General features: G+C 35.7%; 1 protein-coding gene across 3 annotated transcripts in view; it reads left to right on the forward strand.

Moving 5' to 3' along the window:
- The window catches only part of LOC136028873 (N-alpha-acetyltransferase 30-like), a 34,836-nt gene extending 16,620 nt beyond the window's left edge, over window positions 1-18,216 (forward strand). For all 3 annotated transcript variants that reach the window (XM_065706817.1, XM_065706816.1, XM_065706815.1), the window contains exons 3-4: window positions 12,874-13,053; window positions 15,098-18,216. In XM_065706817.1, the coding sequence (XP_065562889.1) occupies window positions 12,874-13,053; window positions 15,098-15,235 (318 nt within the window). In that variant the 3' untranslated portion in view covers window positions 15,236-18,216. The remainder of the gene's footprint in view (window positions 1-12,873; window positions 13,054-15,097) is intronic.
- Window positions 18,217-19,666: the final 1,450 nt, after the last annotated feature.

The raw sequence follows: 19,666 nt of genomic DNA on the forward strand, positions 1-19,666 counted from the left end.
TTTCCAGGACTTTTTTTTCCTGTTTGTCAACGTGTATTTAAAATGATTTAACAGGAAGTATGAATCCATTTGATCTGTTGCTACTTCTCTCGATATAGATGATTTAAAGAAAACACGTGTCTGCTTTTCCCTCGTACTTTCTGCAACAAAATAACCTGAATCTTTTTCATACCAAAAAGCTTTTTCTATTGATCTAAAAAATTTAACAATAATGCATTGATAATGTCAGCAGAAGAAATATTTAGTCTGCCCATTGGGCCCCTCTCATTCACAGTAAATCTAATGATGCTGAATTGTTGTAATTTGTATTACTATTACAATTACTAACAAATTACCCTGTTTTATTTTTGTTGTTTGGTCTCATCATGTAGGATGATCTTAGAGTGTTCAGATAGGGCCTATTTAATGACAAGTTCTGTTTTTTTCCTATTTGAGAAGTAGTGAGATCGATTTAAGGATATTTAACTCTTTGTATCTTATGTCTTTGGTCCTTCTATGATCTCACATGGTATTGGATTAAATTTTTTATCGAGCCATTTTTATCATAATTGTTGAAAAGTTCAAAAATATGCCTACATAGGCACCATGGTCTCTGCAAACCCAGGGACGAGGGCAGGGGCATCATTTCGGGGGAAACTTTGGAGAAAAAACTTATATAGCCCATGCTCCTTGACTATTCTGATATGGAACCCTCTTGCCCCCTCCCATGAAAATGAGTTTCGGGGTGCAAGGGGTGCAAATTCTTAAGAGGAGGTCTTATAGATACATGTAAATTGGCAAATATACCTTGTTGAAATCAAAAATACGGAAGAATTTTTAGTCCTTATGACCCATAGGGCTCTTGGGCCGGAGACCCCTTTTAATCGTTGTGTTATCATAAGAAGCCCAATTGATGGTCAGTGGTATCCTCTCTCTGCCCTTTGTAGCGCCCATAGCCACTGATTTTTTCTCCTTCACCATTAATCACGAAGAAGGTTTAACGGCAATTCCTTAAGGGCAAGGTGCATGTTACATGATAGGGAATATTTTCTGAGAGACACAGGTGCTTGTTACATCATAGGGAATATTTTCTAAGATATGCAGGTGCTTGTTACGTCATAGGACATATTTTCTAAGATATGCAGGTGCTTGTTACGTAATAGACCTCGTTTACTTTTGGTTGTTATGTAATAGGGTTTGCGATTTATGTAATAATTTCTGCGATTCTTTAAGAAACCTCCAGGGTTCCGCTAAATTATCATTTTTGGGTGTTATTTAATAGGGTTTGCATGTTACATAATAGAGTGTTTTTACTTAAAAACCCACAGGGGCCAGGAAAAACCTTCAGGGCTCGCTTTCGGGAAACCTTCAAGACGCGGGACCCCTAGCGAGAAATTCCACCAGATCCTTAGCATCCAGTTCCACCGGGGGCCCCCTAGCATCCAATTTCTTCGGATGCTAGGGGGATGCCCTAACATTCAATTTTGCCGGGCCCCTAGCAACCAATTCCAGTGGGCCTCTAACATCTAATTCCATTGGGACTCTTGCATCCAATTTCATCGGGCCCCTAACCTAACCACTGGGGGCCCTATCAACCAATTCCAATGGGACCCTACCATTCAATTTTGTCGGGCCCCTAACCTAACCGCCGGACCTACAGCATCCAATCCCATCGATGGCCCCCTAGCATCTGATTTCATTGGGGCCTCGAACCTAACCGCCGGGGGATCCTAGCATCCAATTTCAAAGGTGCACATAGCATCCAATTTCACTGGTTGCCCTAGTATCCCATTCCAAATGGGGGCCCTAGTATCCCATTTTACCGGACCCCTGACCTAACCACCGGGGCCCCCTAGTATCCAATTCAATCGGGGCCTTAGAATCTAATTTTACCGGGCCCCTAATCTAACCATCGGGGGACCCTAGCCCTCAATTTCATCGGGGCCTCTAGCATCCAATTTCACCGGGGCCCTAGCATCCAATTTCACCGGCCCCCTAATCTAACCATCGGGGCCCTAGTATCTAATTTCACTAGGGGACCAAGCATCCAATTCCAATGGGGGCCCCTAGCGTCCCAGTTCGCCGGGTTCCTAACCTGACCTAATCACCGGGGGCCCCTAGAATCCAGTTCAATCGGGGCCTTAGCATCTAATTTCACCGGCCCCTAACCTAACCACCAGGGGACCTTAGCATCCAATTTAGTGGGGTCCCCTAACCTAAACACCAGGGGCCCTAGCAACCAATTCCAGTAACCATTGGCTCATTGGCTTATGTCCCAAGTAGGATTCGAAAGGGACTTCCCCTCAATGGAACTACACCTTGGACGTTCTATATCATGACCAACAAGTCATTATATTATTATTATTCGGGAAATACTGTCTAGCGGAAACGTTTCGAAAAATCGATGGTTTGCATGTTTCCTAACCACTATCTCCGAGCCGTGTAACTATCCAGCAAAGCTATTGATTTTTGCTATATAGATGAAGCTGCTTACTACATTCTATTAATGTTCTAAGATGACCTAGACAGGTTAAGTTACATAGCAGATGTTACATTGCATCGGCTTTGTATGTTTCATTACGTAAATGATCAAGTATTAAAGTTATATCCTGGATCAATAAATCTAGTGGACACTGACTTTTGTGCACACAAATTTTATTAATAAAACAAATTTACAAGCATTATTAAAACTCAGAAAAAGCAGTTAAAACATAACAAACGTAAAAACAAAACGCTAAGAAGGCTTATAAGGGATAAAATACAAGCAAAAAGAACCATGAATTAAAGAAAGGCGGGGATCCTACCAACCAATTCCAGAAGAGGGACTTGTTATTAAGGTAAATTTAAACCACATTAAGATATTTCGAGAGGTTTTAATGAAAATGCCTCGTTTTTTAGCCAACACTATACATTCCCGATTGACAAGCGCACATTTGAATAATATTTTCTCTTCAAATTAAACATAGTCTCGTTAGACGTAAATTTAAGCCACATTAAGATATTTTTGAGGGCTTTCAATGAAAATACCTCTTTTCTTTTACTAACCGTTAGATTTCACTCTCCCTTGGTCTAAAAAAATTCTTTTAACACCTCCCACCTTGATTTTAAGCTGTAGAACATGTTAGTCCAAGGAGTTCACGCCACCATGGCAATATGTGCGTGGCCTGTAAAAAATAGAAAAAAAACTATTAAAGCTAAAAAAATTGAAAATACAAAACACGAAAAAAGCTTATAAAGGATAAAATACAAGCAAAAAGAATCATGAATTCCATTGAAAGAAATCCATTGGTTTATGATTTAGCAAGGCAACCCTCCGTGATACTTCATTTCAGTTCACGCCATTGCGCCACACTATGACGAGCATCTAGCACTCTCTATTACTCCCTCAACATTCCTGATACATTTTCCAGATATTTTCTTATTAAAAACATGCATTAATTCCATTTAATCATATTTTTTGCAAGCCAAGCTACGATGATACATCATGTCAATTCACACTACCGTGCCACACTATGACTGGCCCTTTGGCAAGCTTTGGTACCCCTCATCATTCCTAAGACATTTTTTTAGATTTTTTAATAAAGGGATAACAAATTCTCCTTTCCCCGCTTCTGGTCCCCCAACCGCTTACGGTGGTTCTAGTTCCGATTCTGCTGTCTCCCACCCCGGTTCCAGTTCCGGTCCTGGTCTCACCGATTCCAATGCCAGTCCCACCGGTCTCGATTCTGGTTCCATTACCACCACTTCTGCCCCCTCCCCCAAACTACACAGTTCTGATTTCACCAACTTCGGGCATTACCTAAATCTTGCAAGTTCAAACAAACGCAACATAGAAACAATAGGGGAAGTTTTCTTTTTAAAACAGCCCTAACAATCTTACTTCAACGAATTTCAATCAAGACTGATAAATAAAATGATATGAGATGTTAAATTCATTCGAACAAAACTTAACAAAACAATTAAATACAAGTTTTCAAAGGTATTCTTGCTTAGTCGGCAGCTTGCCTCATAGGCCTTTTTGTAACTGATTCAATATTATTATAAATTGGTTTAGTGAAATATTTTGTTAGGTCATTTTTAATTAACTTTGAGTATAAAGAATGTGTGAATACTCCCCCAAGCCCCTATTTAAAAAAATATAATTTTTAGATTTATTTCGATTGATTGCCAAACCACCTATTTTATCGCCAAATCATCACTAATGAGAGAAGGGTTTTCTAAAGCAGAATCAAAGGAGTTATTAGAATTGTTATTAGCCGTTTTTCTAAATTCTGTTGGGTTCTGCCAACGCAGTAATTGCCAATAGTCCCATGGTATTTGATAAACCCCTCTTCGGCGAGTAACTTGGGTTTTATCGTTACCGGAGTTTAAGAAATTTATGATTTTTAAATTATTAGTCAAATCTACGTACAGATTATTTTTTGTGCAAACGTTTCTTTTTTGTGTGATTTTTGGCATGCAAGGAATAATATTTGAAGGCTTATTAGGAGCCTCACATTATGATATATCTTCGGTTCTAAGGGAATGTCTTTTTATTCTATGGTCAATTATATTATTGACAAAAGGAATGGGGTATCCATTACCAAAAAGAATGTATCTGGTAAAATTTATTTCTGCATTTACATACGAATTGGAGCAAATGTTCAGGGCACGGTCATTGACAGAAGTTGCAACGGCTCTTTCAACTTATGGGAGGTGATTTGAATTAAAATGAAGATATCTTTTGTTTTGCGTTGGTTTTCTGTAGACGTTAAAATCCGGTTTATCAGTATTACGAATAATTAACGCATCTAAAAACGGTAGTTTATTTTTAATTTTAATTTCTAGCGTAAACTAAAAATTTCTATCATAAGTATTAAGATGATCTAAAAAGCTTCAATTTCCCCTTAATTAGAACTTCTTAAAAGAAGTTCAATTTCCCCTTAATTCCAAAGTGAAATTACGTCATCCATGTTGCAAGTTAGTATCAAAATCTAGAATGGTTCTCGCAAAAGCTTTTCTGATATTATCAAACATCTTGTCCTACATTATCAAAATCTCTCCTGATATAACAAGAATCTTCTATTGCATTATTAAAACCACGCACGATACTAGCAGAATCATGCAAGTTATTTCCAAAATCTTAAATGGTATTCTCGTAATCTTGCAAGTTATTGACGAAATATCTTCAGCAACAATCAAAACGTGACTGCTATCACCGAAATCTAATTTGATGCTATCAAAATCATCTTACCTGTTAACGAAGCTTAACATAGTTCTATCGAAATCGTGTCTGCTATTATCAAGATTATCAAAATCTTGCCAAATATCACCAACTCTTGTGTGATATCATCAAAATCTAGCCTGATATTATGAAAAATCTTGCACTACACTATCAAAATCTCTCCTGATGTAACATGAATCTTCTATTGCATTATCAAAACTACACAAGATACTATCAGAATCATGCAAGTTATTAGCGGAATCTTAATGTATTATCGTAGTCTCACAAGTTATTTACAAAATATCTTTAGCAACAATCAAAACGTGACTGATATTACTAAAATATGCTATGAAATTCATGTTATCTATTAAAGAAACTGAACAATCTGCTATCAAAACGGGCGTGGTATTATCAAGAATAACAAGAGCCTGTCAAATATCATCAAAACCTTACATGGTATTATCAGAGTCTTTTATGATGTTACTAAATCGTGTTAAATGTTACAAAATCTTGTCCTGCATTATCAAAGTCTAGTGAGATATTATGAGAATTCTTTCGGGCATTACCTAAATCTTGCAAGTTATTATCAAAGTCTAGAATGATTCTCGCAAAATCTTGTCAAATATTATCAAACATCTTGCCCCACACTGTCAAAATCTCTCCTGATACAAAAAAATCTTCTGTTGCATTATCAAAGCCACACGATATTATCAGAATCATGCAAGTTATTACCAAAATTTTACTTGGTATTATCCTAATCTTGCAAGTTATTAACGAATTATCTTCAGTAACAATCAAAACGTAACTGCTATTGCCAAATTTTAATATGATGCTATCAAAATCATGTTACCTACTAGCAAAACGTAACATATTGCTATCAAATTCGTGTCTGCTTTTATTAAGATTATCAAAATATTGTCTAATTGAATGAAAACCTTACATGATATTAACAAAGTCTTGCCAAGTATTAGCAGACTCTTGTATGATACTATTAAAATCTTGCCTGATACCATGAAACATCTTGCACAACATTATCAAAATCTCGGCGTGTTTAATATCGTCAAATCTGACATGATTATATCTACATCGTGTCTTCTTTTATCAAATTTAACATAGTGCGTTCAAATTATGTCTGTCATCAAGATTATAAAAATCTTGCAATTTATTACTAAACTAGTGCATGAGACTATCAGATTATCAAAATCTTGTCAAATATTGTCAAAACTTTACATGATATAATCAAATTCTTGCATGATATTACCAAATCGTTTAAATACTACAAAATCTGGTCTTGCACTTTCAAAGTCTTGCGAGGTGTTATGAAAATCCTTTCTGGAATTGCCTAAATCTTGCAAGTTATTTACAAGTATTTGTGCTACATTAACAGACCCCCAGATGGTATACTGAGAATCTTCTATAATACTATCAAAAGTTGCCATAGTATTATCAAAAACATGCAAGTTATTAACAAAATCATGTATGGTATTATGAAAATTTACCTGATATTTACAAAAATATTTTTCTGGTTTTATCAAAACGTTCTAGTTTCGTCAAATCTGACATGATGTTATCTAAATCGTGTCTGCTAACACCCACTTTAACATAATGCTTTCAAATCATGCTTGTTATTATCAAGATTATCAAAATCTTGCCAAGCCTTACTACTATAATATCAGTATCATACTAGTATCATTGTCAGATGGTATCATATTCTTGTATTATACTGTTAAAATCTTGTCTGATATTATGAAACATCTCGCACCACATCAAATCACATAATCCATATCAAAATCTCAATCGGTTTAATGAGAATCCTTTATGACAATATCCAAACCATACATGGTATTATCAAAATCTTGCTAGGTATTACCATTTAACCATGCTAGCTGTTAACGAAATATTTTCAGCTATAATCAAAGCGTGACTGCTATTACCTAAATCTTATATGAAGCTATCAAAATCATCTTATCTGTTAACGAAACTTAACATAGTCCAACCAAAATCATATCTTCTATTATCAAGATTATCAAGACCTTGTCAAATATTATCAAAACCTTACATGATATTATCAAAGTCTTGGTTGATATTACCAATTCCTGTTAAATTAAAAAAAAACTTGTTTTGCATTAAGAAAGTCATGTGAGATATTATGAGAATCCTTTCTACTATTACCTATATCTTGCAAATCATTATCTAAAATTAGAATGGATTTAGCAGAATCGTGTCTGGTACTATCAAAATATTATCAAGTATTACCAAAATCTTGTCTGATTTTGTCAAACATTTTGCACTACATTATGAGATTCTCGTCTGATATAATGAGAATCCTCTATTGCATTATCAATTCCTTCTATGGTATTATCAAAATCGCACAACCTATTAACAAAATCTTGTAAAAAAATCCCAGTCACTAAAAAATTTTAAAGTTGTTAATGGCACTACAACTGATTTTTTACTTAGGTTACATTTTGTCTACTGATTTTGAGCTAGGTTCATTTGGGTGTAGTAAGCGTGCACGCGCATGCTTACTAAGCCCAAACGAACCTAGCTCAAAATCAGTTAACATAGTAAAATGTGAAGAGACTGCAAATCAAGTAATGGGCTAGTTGGGTTAGTTGTCGAACAATTTGTTTCTTATATAAGCCTTCTTGCCTTACCATATAAATTAGATTGTGGTTTTAGAAAAGAAGAAAAAGTTGGCATCCATAGAGTAGGACAATAAGAGAGGTAGGAGTGAACTAAGCAATGCAACAGAACTTTTAAAACTGAACCATGAAAAATGTGTTTTAGCTTCCTCAAAATTCCAAGACTCCTTGAGATTATCGTATTGATTAATCCAATATGGTGCTTCAATGAAATGTTTTCATCGAGAAGAATACCAAGAAATCGGTCATACCGATCCTTAGGTCTACTTAGAGAACCCCTTGAAAGCTTGATATCAGTTAAGTTAGGGCACGCCATAGAAATATGGGAAAAAGTAAAAAACTTGACTTGGCAACATTTAGGGCAAGGCAATTAGCATCGAACCAAAGAATGACTCTCTAAAAGGTCCACTAATTTTGGAGCATGTCAGACTCTGTTCCTACTGCAGTACCAAAGATACTGTCATCAGTGAAAGCAATGAGAGTATCGTTATCCTGCGAAAGCAATTGACTTTTTTTAGCATTGGAATATTCAGGATGACACTAGGTAACAGCAGACTGTAGGTTTCTGTTTCTTAACTGAAACTATGAGGTAAACCAAAAAACATAAACCAAAAAGAGAAACGGCCCAAGAACAGTGTCTTGAGGAACAACAAAATCAACTTCATACGAAAAGTGGTAAAGGTCTGCGGAGATAGTTCTACCTGACAAATAGGAATCAAACCAAGCATGAGCCTGTCCTCAAACCATTTTGTGATAGCTTATAGAGCAGAATATCATGCGTTAAACAATCAAAAGCCTTACGGACATCCAGGAATATAGCAGCAGGAATCCAACCAGAGTCAAGCGCGGTGTGAAGAAAATTTAAAAGCGATACACACACTTGCTCCGTAGAATTTTTACCTTGGAAGCCAAACTGGAAATCATGAAAAATCTTTTAACCTCTAGAAAACCAAGTATGCATGTAAGAAATCGGGTTAACGACGCTTCTTGACTACTAAGGTCCTTGCTTCGGCAGAAAGGCAAGTAGACGGGAAAGCATGGTCTTTTCAAAAGTTTTGCTGAAAACAGATAGCAACGATATAGGGTGATAATTGGCTGGATTATTTCGTGGTCCAACTTTATGTAAAACAATTAGCCTAGCTCGCTTAAGAGAACTGGTGAAAATCCCATTTTCAAAAGGAAGATTTATAAGCTTCGTCGATGGAGAAATAATTGAAGGAATAATGAACTCAACTACAATAGTTGGAATGCAGTCAGGGCCAGACGACGAAGAACCTGTCAAGCTATTTACAATCCTGGCTATTTCAACATCAGAAGCAGGATATAACACCATCGATTTGAGATAAGGCGGACCAAGATAAAAATTTCTAATCTGGTTTGTGACTACGAAGACCTGACTGAAGAAGCAGTAATTTTCCCAATATCAGCAAAATCTGATATAAATGCTACTTGAACGTATTGAACACGCTCATCACCAACTACAAGACTTGTAGGGATAGAAGGAGCTGGAGAAGAACGTTTGAGGACAGAATTGATCATTGCCAAGTTTTTCGAATATATTCCCCACAGTCAGAGAATTTTTTGAAGTAACAGAGGAATTTGGCCTTCCGGCACAAAGAGTTAAAAACATTCCTGTAGAGTTTGAACTGTTGAAGATGTGCAGCGTTCAAAGATGGCTTTGCTGACTTAAAAGTTTTCCAAAGATTATTTTTTTTTTCAAACTCTTTAGAAGGCCAAGAGTCGTCCATAAGTTAAGAGGATATAGATCTTTTTGACCTTGAAGTATAGGAGAACAGAGCACATACGTCAAAAATAGACTCTTTCACTGACTTATAAAAGGAATCAAGCTATGAACAAAAATGATTATCCTACCCAAAAATGTTCCATGTCTTCTCAGCTAAATGGGATCTAAGGCGGATCAGTTCATTCAGACCAAACCTAAAAGAAAAAGATGCTCGAGTATTCCTACTCAACGTTTTTTCAAGGTTAAAACTGGAAACAACAGGAAAATGGTCTGAAATATCACTCACTACAACAGGATTCCGAACGAAATTAAGGGACGAAAAAATAATATCCGTTAAAGACGATGACATATCAGTTAAATGTATCGGCATACAGGTGTTGGTAGAACTCCAGCAGCGAGCATATTTGAGAGAAAATCTACCGTGGTAGAAGACGCCGTATCAATTAGATTTAAGTTAAAGTCTTCCATTATTACAAGTTCACACGAACGTCTGCCTATTAAATCAAAGACGTCAGATAGGACCTGAAGAAAAGAAGGGACCGATCCACTTGGAGATCTATAAATATGACCAATTATCAAAACCTTATTTTGTGATTTGATTTCAATAAATTAGGATTCAAAAATCCCTTCATCATTCCTTGACAGACCGATTCAAACAGAATAGGGAAAAGCATCAGAAATATACATTACTTGACCACCCTCTGGCATCCTTCTGTGATTTAGTCGCTCCATTTTGTAACTGGGTATAGTACCAATTGAGTACCCTCAATGTACCCATTAGACCATCAACTAAAATATTTTTCAAGTAACAAAGGATTGAAATCCCCAACTGACGCAATGACTTGTGAGAACAGGCGACTAACAAAATGCAAAGCGGATAAATGTCTACACATAAATGTCTTCAATGAAGAAATATCATTCAACATATATAAAAAATAAACTAATTTTTTCTTTCCGCCTAGAAAAATAAAGAACCAAATATGAAATTAGAACTGATATATTGAAAAAAAAGAGAGAAAGACAAAATCACAAATAGACTTAAAACTAAATGGTTTCAACAAGCGAACGTCTGCGTTTGGGTGGTTATCAGCTTGTTCAGGCTTGTAAATGGCCACGATTAGTCCACACGTTCTTTAAACCATATCTTGCGCCTTCAAGAAGTGATTTTTTTTTCCTTGCGTAAGATATTCAGTAACGAATATACCTGAATTAGCGAGCTTCAATTTCGTTTGAAAATAGTATGCGCCATATCTTTAGTCGCAAATTTAACGAGAACTGGTGCAACGGGCGACGGTGCCTGGTTGTTTGACGTTGCGTTTGGTAGTCTGAAATGGTTCCAATAAAACGAAAGTTTACTTACGTTTAGGAGACAGGGCCACGGTATGCGGAGGCAGACATCCTTAATGGATGGGGTCCGCGGAACATGGGAGCCTATCAGTTTTTTTCCACCGTATTCCGATGTCCCAAACTGCTGCTATTCAAATTATCCAAATCAAATCTATCTGTATTCAAAAATCACAGTTACTTTTGTGACGTCAGCAACTAGCTAGCAAACAGTGCACAGTAGAGATGTTCATTCAACGAGGAATGAAATGCTACTCCAAATAAATGTTGCTCATTCGTTTAAAACCGGAATACTGTAAATTTCTACGAAGTTGCCAAGAATTTAGGCCACCAATGCATAGGATTTCCAAAACTGAATATTCAAGATGCTGATTCAACTTTGAATTAGGAATTTATAACGGAATATGTCCTCCATTATCTTTCTGTTGTTTATTTCAATGCTTCAATTCTATTTCTGAGTGTTTCCACGTAGTTTTTTTCCTCTCTGTAATTTCTGGCGATCTGCCCAGCTTTAATAGCACTGCTGCTGCAAGTACTGCGGTGTCTTGTGATGAGTAATGCTTTTTTACATCGTCCTCTGGTTTTCCTTTTTTTGGCTGTTTTTGACACAGTACTGCTCTTTCCTTTTTCCAAGTGTAATACTTTTTGGTCAACATTATTCACCTTCCCTTTTCTTCGTTTTATTAACACAATTTGGCGTCCTTCAGCTCATATTCAAAACTTTTCTCTAACATTTCCCACTCATCATCTGAATCTTTAAAGTTAAAAAACTCACAGCCACATCATCCTATAGCATCATCTTTAGTTTCATAGACTGCAGCTATGTCAAATTTATATTCAAACTTTAAATTTGATAGCAAATTTCTATCATAAGCCCCGAAGGGTCGAATTCGAATTTTGAAGTCATAAAAGAAACAAGAAAACTAAAAAAAAACTGGCAAACAATGCCAAAACACCAATAACAGAATGAAAAATCATTCTTTAGTCAAAGTATTTATAAAATTTGTGTCAGATTAAGTTAGAAAAGTAAAAAACTGGTAAAACTTAAAGATTAAACTAAAAAAGTTGAATTGCAAAGAGTTCACACTATAAAAAGTCAATTTGAAGCTCAAAATGAAAAGAAATTAGCCCATATGTGATGTTAGATGGGAAGAAAATGATGCTATGTATCAAGAATTGAGACCCGGAACACTCAAAAAATTATTGTAAATAATAATGATGGCTTTTTCGCCCTCGTCAAACCTCCCAAAAGGCTGTAGTTTTATTTGTGCTTCACTGAAAACTATATAGATCGCTTAATATTAAAGTCAAGTTTAGACGATTGATTAAAGGATAAAGGATAAAGACTCCCCGGAGCCATTAATGGAGCATAGGTCATCGAATTGGTGCTTCAGTTTCTATGTTCTTTTTATAGGGACTGGTAGCAGGCCTGTCGCCCACCTCTGCGGCAGTTGGAATTGAACTCTCGGTCAATCAGAACATCAATCAACTGTGCTACCACGGGCTAGGTGATGGATTATCTGTAGATTTGAAGGGACGGAAATTTCGAGGAAAGTTTGCTGCGTGATAGATTATTGAAATTAAATTGGTTGTTATGCAAATAATGATATTATAATAAGATTCCTGGAAGTTTGAACAATATTTTGATTTTTTAAATTTTATAATTGATGTCCAAATTATGTTCTGTTTTCGGTAAAACGCTAATGAAACACACCTTTTCGAAGATTTGACTTAATGGACACAGTTTTATTGCTTTGTTTTGCCCGAAGTGCTTAATAATTTTGGACGACTTATTTTCGGTCTTCTAGGGGGAGAGTGGGGTCAAGCTGTAGAGGCTCCCCTACCTTCCTCTGTGGTAGTTTTGGTGATCATGCCCATTAATGTTTGATCACTTGCTGTTAACATCAATTTTTACCTTTCCGACCAGTTACTATTGATTTCAATATTGAACTTTTTAGGCAAAGCATGAAGATCAGTGTGTTGGTGCTATCGTTTGTAAATTGGATTATCATAAGAAAATATTCAAGCGAGGATACATTGCCATGCTGGCTGTGGATGAATTATTTCGAAAGAAGAAAATAGGCACGGGGTTAGTAGCTCGTGCTGTTTTGGCAATGCAACAAGATGGTGCAGACGAGGTATGTTAGTACTGCCAGTTTTTTCTCCCTCTCTTGATTCGTGTAAATCGAATCGTTTTGAGAAAAGTATTTTGTTTAACTATCCCTAAATATTAACTTCTTGTGACAGTACAGTTGATGAAAGTCTGGAACCTCTAGGAACTGTGGATCAAACCCACTTGTTGCATACAACCAAAAAACTATACACAGCTTTGTTGGTCTTGTGCGGTTTTGTTCTCTGATGAGGCTTTTTTAACATAGGCCAAATGAAGACTTCTTTGTCCAAATATCCAAAACCCAGCAGCATTTTCCAACAAGGATAGAATGGCTATAAAAAAAACTGGAGCTGTTGTTTTCTGCAATACTTGCTCACTAATAAAGGTGGTTTGTTATAGCTCGCGCTAAATGTTAATGCATGTCAAGGCAAGATTTTCTCTTGGTAGGTTAAATGTGTAAAAGTACTCTTTGGTCCATATATCAATATGGCTTCATAAAAATAGTCTCAATTTCCTTTGACCCGTCAAAGCGACTATTTTTTTATTGTTACTTTATATGGAAAATAGTGCCTATCCTCATCCTCATCAGTTGCTAGTGATGTAATAGTGCCTCAAAATAGTGCTCATCCTCATCCACATCAGCTGAGTAGTTGCTCTCCGAAAAATCAAGCAATTCTTCACCTTGTTTCCTTTTTAGCATGTAGAAAACTCCACTCGTATATAACAACAACAATTCTTTAAATTCCTCTACTTTTGATTGATTTTATTCTCTTTAAAATGTTGATCTATACACCCATTTTTTGTGTCTAATCCTATCATATTTATTTTTATTGTTTTTATATATAATTTTGACTTTAAAGTGTAAGTTTGTCCCATTTGGACTTGTGGTAGCCATCTAAAGTAAAAAAAAAAAAAAAAATTGTACAGTTCATTTAAATTTTGAAGAAGTTTAGTATAGAATTACTAGACTGGCGGGCAGTTCCAGCTGCCTCTCTTCTTTACAAGGAGCAGTTCCAGCTGCCCTCCCCTCCGTGTCTGGAGGATGGTTGTACATATTATGTTTTGAAACTTGGTAAACCAAAAAGAAGAAATATAGCAACATCTCTGACGTTAGCATAACAACCAGATCTATGAAGAAATGGCTTTAAATTCACATCAAGATTCTTGGGAGATCTCTGACTAAGTAGCTAAGGATTTATCCATTTTCTGTTCATCGTAGTCTTTTGTTTGAACCTAGAATATATTTTTTTATGAATGGTCTTTTAATAGATTTGTTTGTCAAAATATGTTTGTATGTTCACATCTATCTGCTTATAACTCATCGTACAAATAAGAAAAATGGAAAAGAAAAGGAAATAATAAAATGAATAAGATAATAATAAGAAATTGAATAAGAGAAAATGAATAATGAAAATGAATAATGAAATGAATAATGAAAATGAAAATGAATAATAATAAGAAATTGAATAATAAGAAAATGAATAAGAGAATAAGAAAATGGAAAGAAAAGGAAACCAAGATATGAAAAACAACACCATTTTGTCATCAAAAAGAAAAATTTTGCCAGTTTGCAAACAGCACAAATGAGCGTTAAGCTCACTTAGCTTTGGAGATGGATCTGATATAATAAATTTAGTTATTAGTCTAAATTATGGGCCCACGGAACTTGCAGCAGAAACTTAGCATATCTAGAAACACGCACTTTATTTTGAGACCATCAGATTCACTAAATTCTCGTTAAAATGGCAACTCAACATCCCGTCGTAGGAACAAGTTGTCAAAGCTGCTAAAATGCTGCTTGGCTTAACATCATAAAAGACCCCTAAAGACACTAACATCGCAAAAGACCGTATATCTAATAAATTATTCCTTTTATTTACAATTTCCCATTTCCTAACAAATTACTGTTTTTCTATTTCCTAATGAAAAGCAAGGTCTTCTTACTTTATATAATTGTTAAGTACCTCAAAGCTTTTCAAACTTGTTAGCACTAATATTACTGACTTTCAATGTTTATAACAAATTACTTCCTTAATTATTATGACACTATTTTTCATCATATTTTTCAGGTTGTTCTGGAGACTGAGATAACGAATAAAGCAGCACAGAAACTATACGAAAATCTTGGCTTTGTGAGGGACAAAAGGCTATTTCGCTATTATCTTAATGGTCGTGATGCACTTCGTCTGAAGCTTTGGCTACGATAACAGTTGCTGTAGAAGAGTTTCCATCTGTGATAGAAGTGAAAAATGTACTAAAATGAAATTTCTTTTTTTAAGTGGACATAGTTCATTGTTGAAAGGCTCAGATTATTGGCGACTATATTTAGTTAAACTCAGTTTTAATACGGTGTAATCATCAAGTAAGCTCTAGCGTGTAGATGGCTAACATAGTAGTATAGACTCGGATAGCTGTTTTTTATATTGGCAAAGTATACACTTGGCTAATATTCAATTTGCAGTGTACATTGTTAGTTTTCAATATGTAATGTCACATATTGTGTAATATTCAATGTGTAGTTTTCTCTTGTCAAATATTCAACTGAGTGTATATGGCACAGTTCGTTGAATTTCAATCAATAACATGCAAAATACAACCGCTTGAGAACGAGAATAGCAGTGGGTAGGATTACCCGATTCGATAACTCATCGGACAGCTTATCTTGGATTTGTGAAGGCTGGATACTCTTTTGTGAAGGCTGGAGAAAAAATATCTTGCCTCCCTCCCCAAAAAAACACTAAGTATCGTCACCTCCTCCTCCCTTCCCAAGAAAATACGTTTTCTGAAGGTCTCAATTCGATCCCCCAGCTGGGAGACGGTATTTACCAAACTAAGTATAATGTTTAGCCCCTATTAATGAAAATCACCAACTTTAAACTGTATCTATTTTGAGAAACACACCCTTTGTCCTCTTGCAAAAAACATATACTTTCTAGTGGTTATCGCAAACGTACTGACGTTTCAGTCTAGGTTGTTGTTTTTCCTTACACATTTACTGCTTAGGTTATGATACCCCGTTATTGTCTCCTGACTATGTGATTCGTCCCATCCTTCTGTGACCTTTTCTCATCAATACATGGAAACTCAAAGTCGTTGTCGAGATATTGCAAACAAATACAACGTAGAAACAATAGGGAAAGTTTTTTCAAGACAATGGAAATTATTTATGTAGATATTTCGGCCCTATGTCCAAGGGCCGTCTTCAGCACAATACAATACTATATATATATATAAAAGAACTTACATCAAATTGTGAGAATTAAAACTGAATATAAAAACACTTATTAAAACAATTTTTTTTTTTAAATATAGCCCTAGCATCCTTACTTCAGCGAAGTTTAACCAGGACTGGCGAAAAGAATGAAATGAAGAAATATAAGCTCATTCAAACTAAAGAGAATAAAATGATTAGATGCAATTTCTTAAAGCTAATCTTGCTTGTTTAGCAGCCTGTCTCAAAGGCCTTTTCGTAGTTGGTTCAGTACTATTATAAATTGGTTTAGTAAAATATTTTGTTAGATCATTTTTAATTAAATTTGAGTATAAAGAATTTAGTGAGTATTCCCCTAAGTCCCTGTTCAAAGAAATATGTTTATTTATTTTGAGACCTAAGATATAACTTCTATGACCTAAATATACAGTGTCGTTCCATTTACCCTCGTGTCTTTTCAGTGAGAAAATATTAAAACTAGCCTGTCAGACGAATGGCATTAAAAAAAATGCTGTGTATACTCTTTTATAGGGCTGGAGGAAAAACATCTTGCCTATTCCAGTCCCTCCCCCAAAAAAAGGTTAAGTCAATTACCCTCCCCCCCCCCTCTAAAAAACATCCTGAAAGTTACAAATAGAATCATGCCCTGAAACAAAACGCTTACCAAACTATGTATATCATTGGGCACCTTTAATAAACCCTAATGATTATAATCAGTCTCGTGAGAAATGCCTGATTTGCCTCAAGTAAAAAAAAGTATACTCTCTTGGGATTATCGCTAACATGGCGCTTCAGTTTAGGTTGTTGTTTCTTCTGTGACGCTTTTAGGCCGTTGTATGACAGTATGTTATTGTTCCAAGATTAATGATTAGCTGGGAGTTTCCGACATTATCAAGTGTACGAAATGGCGCTAAGAGGTCTTGTTATTTTGACCTGACAATTTTTTTTTTAAATTATAACCCAATTATGTTAGTCACAAGCATAGAAAATAAAGAAAGCAAACGAGTTAACAAAATTCAACTTTTTAACCACTTTCATTGCAATTCTTTTTTTTCTTTTTTTTGTAAATTAGACTTGATTCTTTGTGCGATAGTATCTTTATTTTAGTACTGAATAATAGAATACTTCACACTAAAGAAATCAACCAGTATAGAAGTATAAATATTTTCGGGGGATAATATAAAATAATTGATAGCAAATTTCAATCATTATTCTAGGTTTTTAATACGCTTCAACTCTTCAGTAATAATAGTTCTTGTAAATACATGTATCGTCGCTGTTACGCCTAAAGGTCACTTCTGATATTAATCCCACCTGTAATTGCTTAAAAGTGCTTGCTAAGCTGTTCTCAAAGGGGGGATCAGCAGGGTAATGTAGATCTGGAGGATTGAAGTATGATTCAACAAAAACTGCACTGCTCGTCCTCCCTTGAGAATGCAGCTCAGCAAACGGTTTTGGCAATTATTTCAGAAATTCGAAAATGTCGTCGACCCCAAGGCGTAACAGCGACGAAGTAGTATAATGATGTAATTGCAAATGTTAGTGAGTCGCCGGGGAACCGGTAGAAAATAATATATTTCGAATTGTTAAAGAATGATACCTGATTAAAAGCTTCAACTACGTGTCAGAAGGGCCGTTCCTAGGGTTGGAGGCTCTCGGGGCAAAATTAATTACGGCACCCCCTCGTGACTCAGTTATACATGAAAAACCAGCCGTGGTGTCCCACCAACCGCCCCCTCCCCAGTCACGGTGCCTGGGGCAGCTTTCCCTGGTCTTTTCCCTCCCCCTTTTGAACCGCCCTGATGTTAGAAAACAGCTTTCACTGCTTGTTGTCTCGCATATAGCCCTGGAATGTTGTCGGCGAGTCTTCAAGATTTTAAGCTGCGGAGATCAGAAGGTTGTCCTTGGGGATTGGGGTCTAAAGTACTGAAAAGGTGTATCTTCAGACACAAATAATAAAACATTAAATAACCAGAACGATTGCAAGAATTGACTTTTTTTTAAGAATGTAGCCCATCTTTTTTTCTTTTTTAGTCCATCTGCTGAAAACCTCTTCGTCGTTTCATCCACTTGTCCACATAGTTTTACCGCTCCTTTTTTAGTGCTTAAAATGATAAGAAAAAATTCTCTTTTTTCCAAATTATGTTTTTTCTCCTTTTCTTTCTATTAGTTTTCTCCTCTCTGCATATAAGACTTTGTTGGTAATAACCGTGTTAAACACTGGCCTATACTTTTTAGTTTTTCTACCCTCCTATACAACATATGTAATATAACACCTTACCACAGCCAACAACCCATCAAGACTAAAGACCTTACAATATTATAATTTTAAGTGATCTCCTTGCGCTTTTCTTTGGAAAAAAAATAAATAGTATTTCTGCTTTTGTGTTAAATTTATGTTGTGTAACATAATACCTTTTAGTTACCGCTGACAAAATTGTCTAATAGCAGGTGAAAATTACTATTTCGTTTTGTTAGGTACTAAACTTAAGAATTTAAAACATTCTATGATTGGTCAACAAAAAGAAAACCCAGCGATCATAGACAAGTTTATACTCTTACGGATCTTACGTAAACCTCTGTGATGCGTCATTCAGGCCAATGCTAAATCTTTATAAGGAAATAGAAGTTTCTTTATTCCCGTATGCATTAAGCCATGTTTTCATACTCCTTTTCTTTCAAAATTGGCTATGGGACGTGGAAACGGGAAGCCGAATATGTTTGTTCTGGCACCAGTATGTTCTGCGTTTTTGGGTACTGGCTCTAGTCCCTGGTTCCCTCTGCTGCGTCAATCCCGACACGATTTTTTTTCTGGCGGAACAGAAGTACGACAGAATCGGATGAAGGTTCACAAAAAATGCAGACTTTGTGTCGCTGCGAGGAACTCTAGAACAGCCAAAATTAGCTTTTCAATCAGCTCCATGACTTTGGTTGTGATTTTTTTTTTATCATAACAACGCCTGCGATTTGTCGTATCAGTTGAAAATATTCAACGCATCCGACATGGCAGCAAAACGGATGGTTTTGCGTCGCTTGTCCCACGATTTTTGTCGCATGTCGCAGGATTTTGCGCGAAATCGCAGCAGTGGGAACCAGGGGTAGCAGCATTTGACCATATTCGCCTGAAAAGGGCCAATGAAGGATCAGTTTCAGAACAAACGTAGTTAGCTTAAATTAGCATGTAAAAACAGAATTATCGAAAAGCGCTTTAAATTTGACTCCCTTTTGGCATTGAAAGAATTGAAAAAATATAAATAATACAGAAAAATGTTTCATTGCAAGGGAAATAAAATATCTTCTTTTTGAAAAACTTCATGTGGTCTAGATGGATTAACATTAACTTAAAAAATAGTTTTTAACTTACCGTTGATTTGGATACTTTTTTCATTAGATTCGAGAGCTAAGGTTAATTATAAAAACAGCATTA

The sequence above is a fragment of the Artemia franciscana genome, chromosome 7 (genome assembly GCF_032884065.1).
Source record: "Artemia franciscana chromosome 7, ASM3288406v1, whole genome shotgun sequence".
NCBI classification, from domain to species: domain Eukaryota; kingdom Metazoa; phylum Arthropoda; class Branchiopoda; order Anostraca; family Artemiidae; genus Artemia; species Artemia franciscana.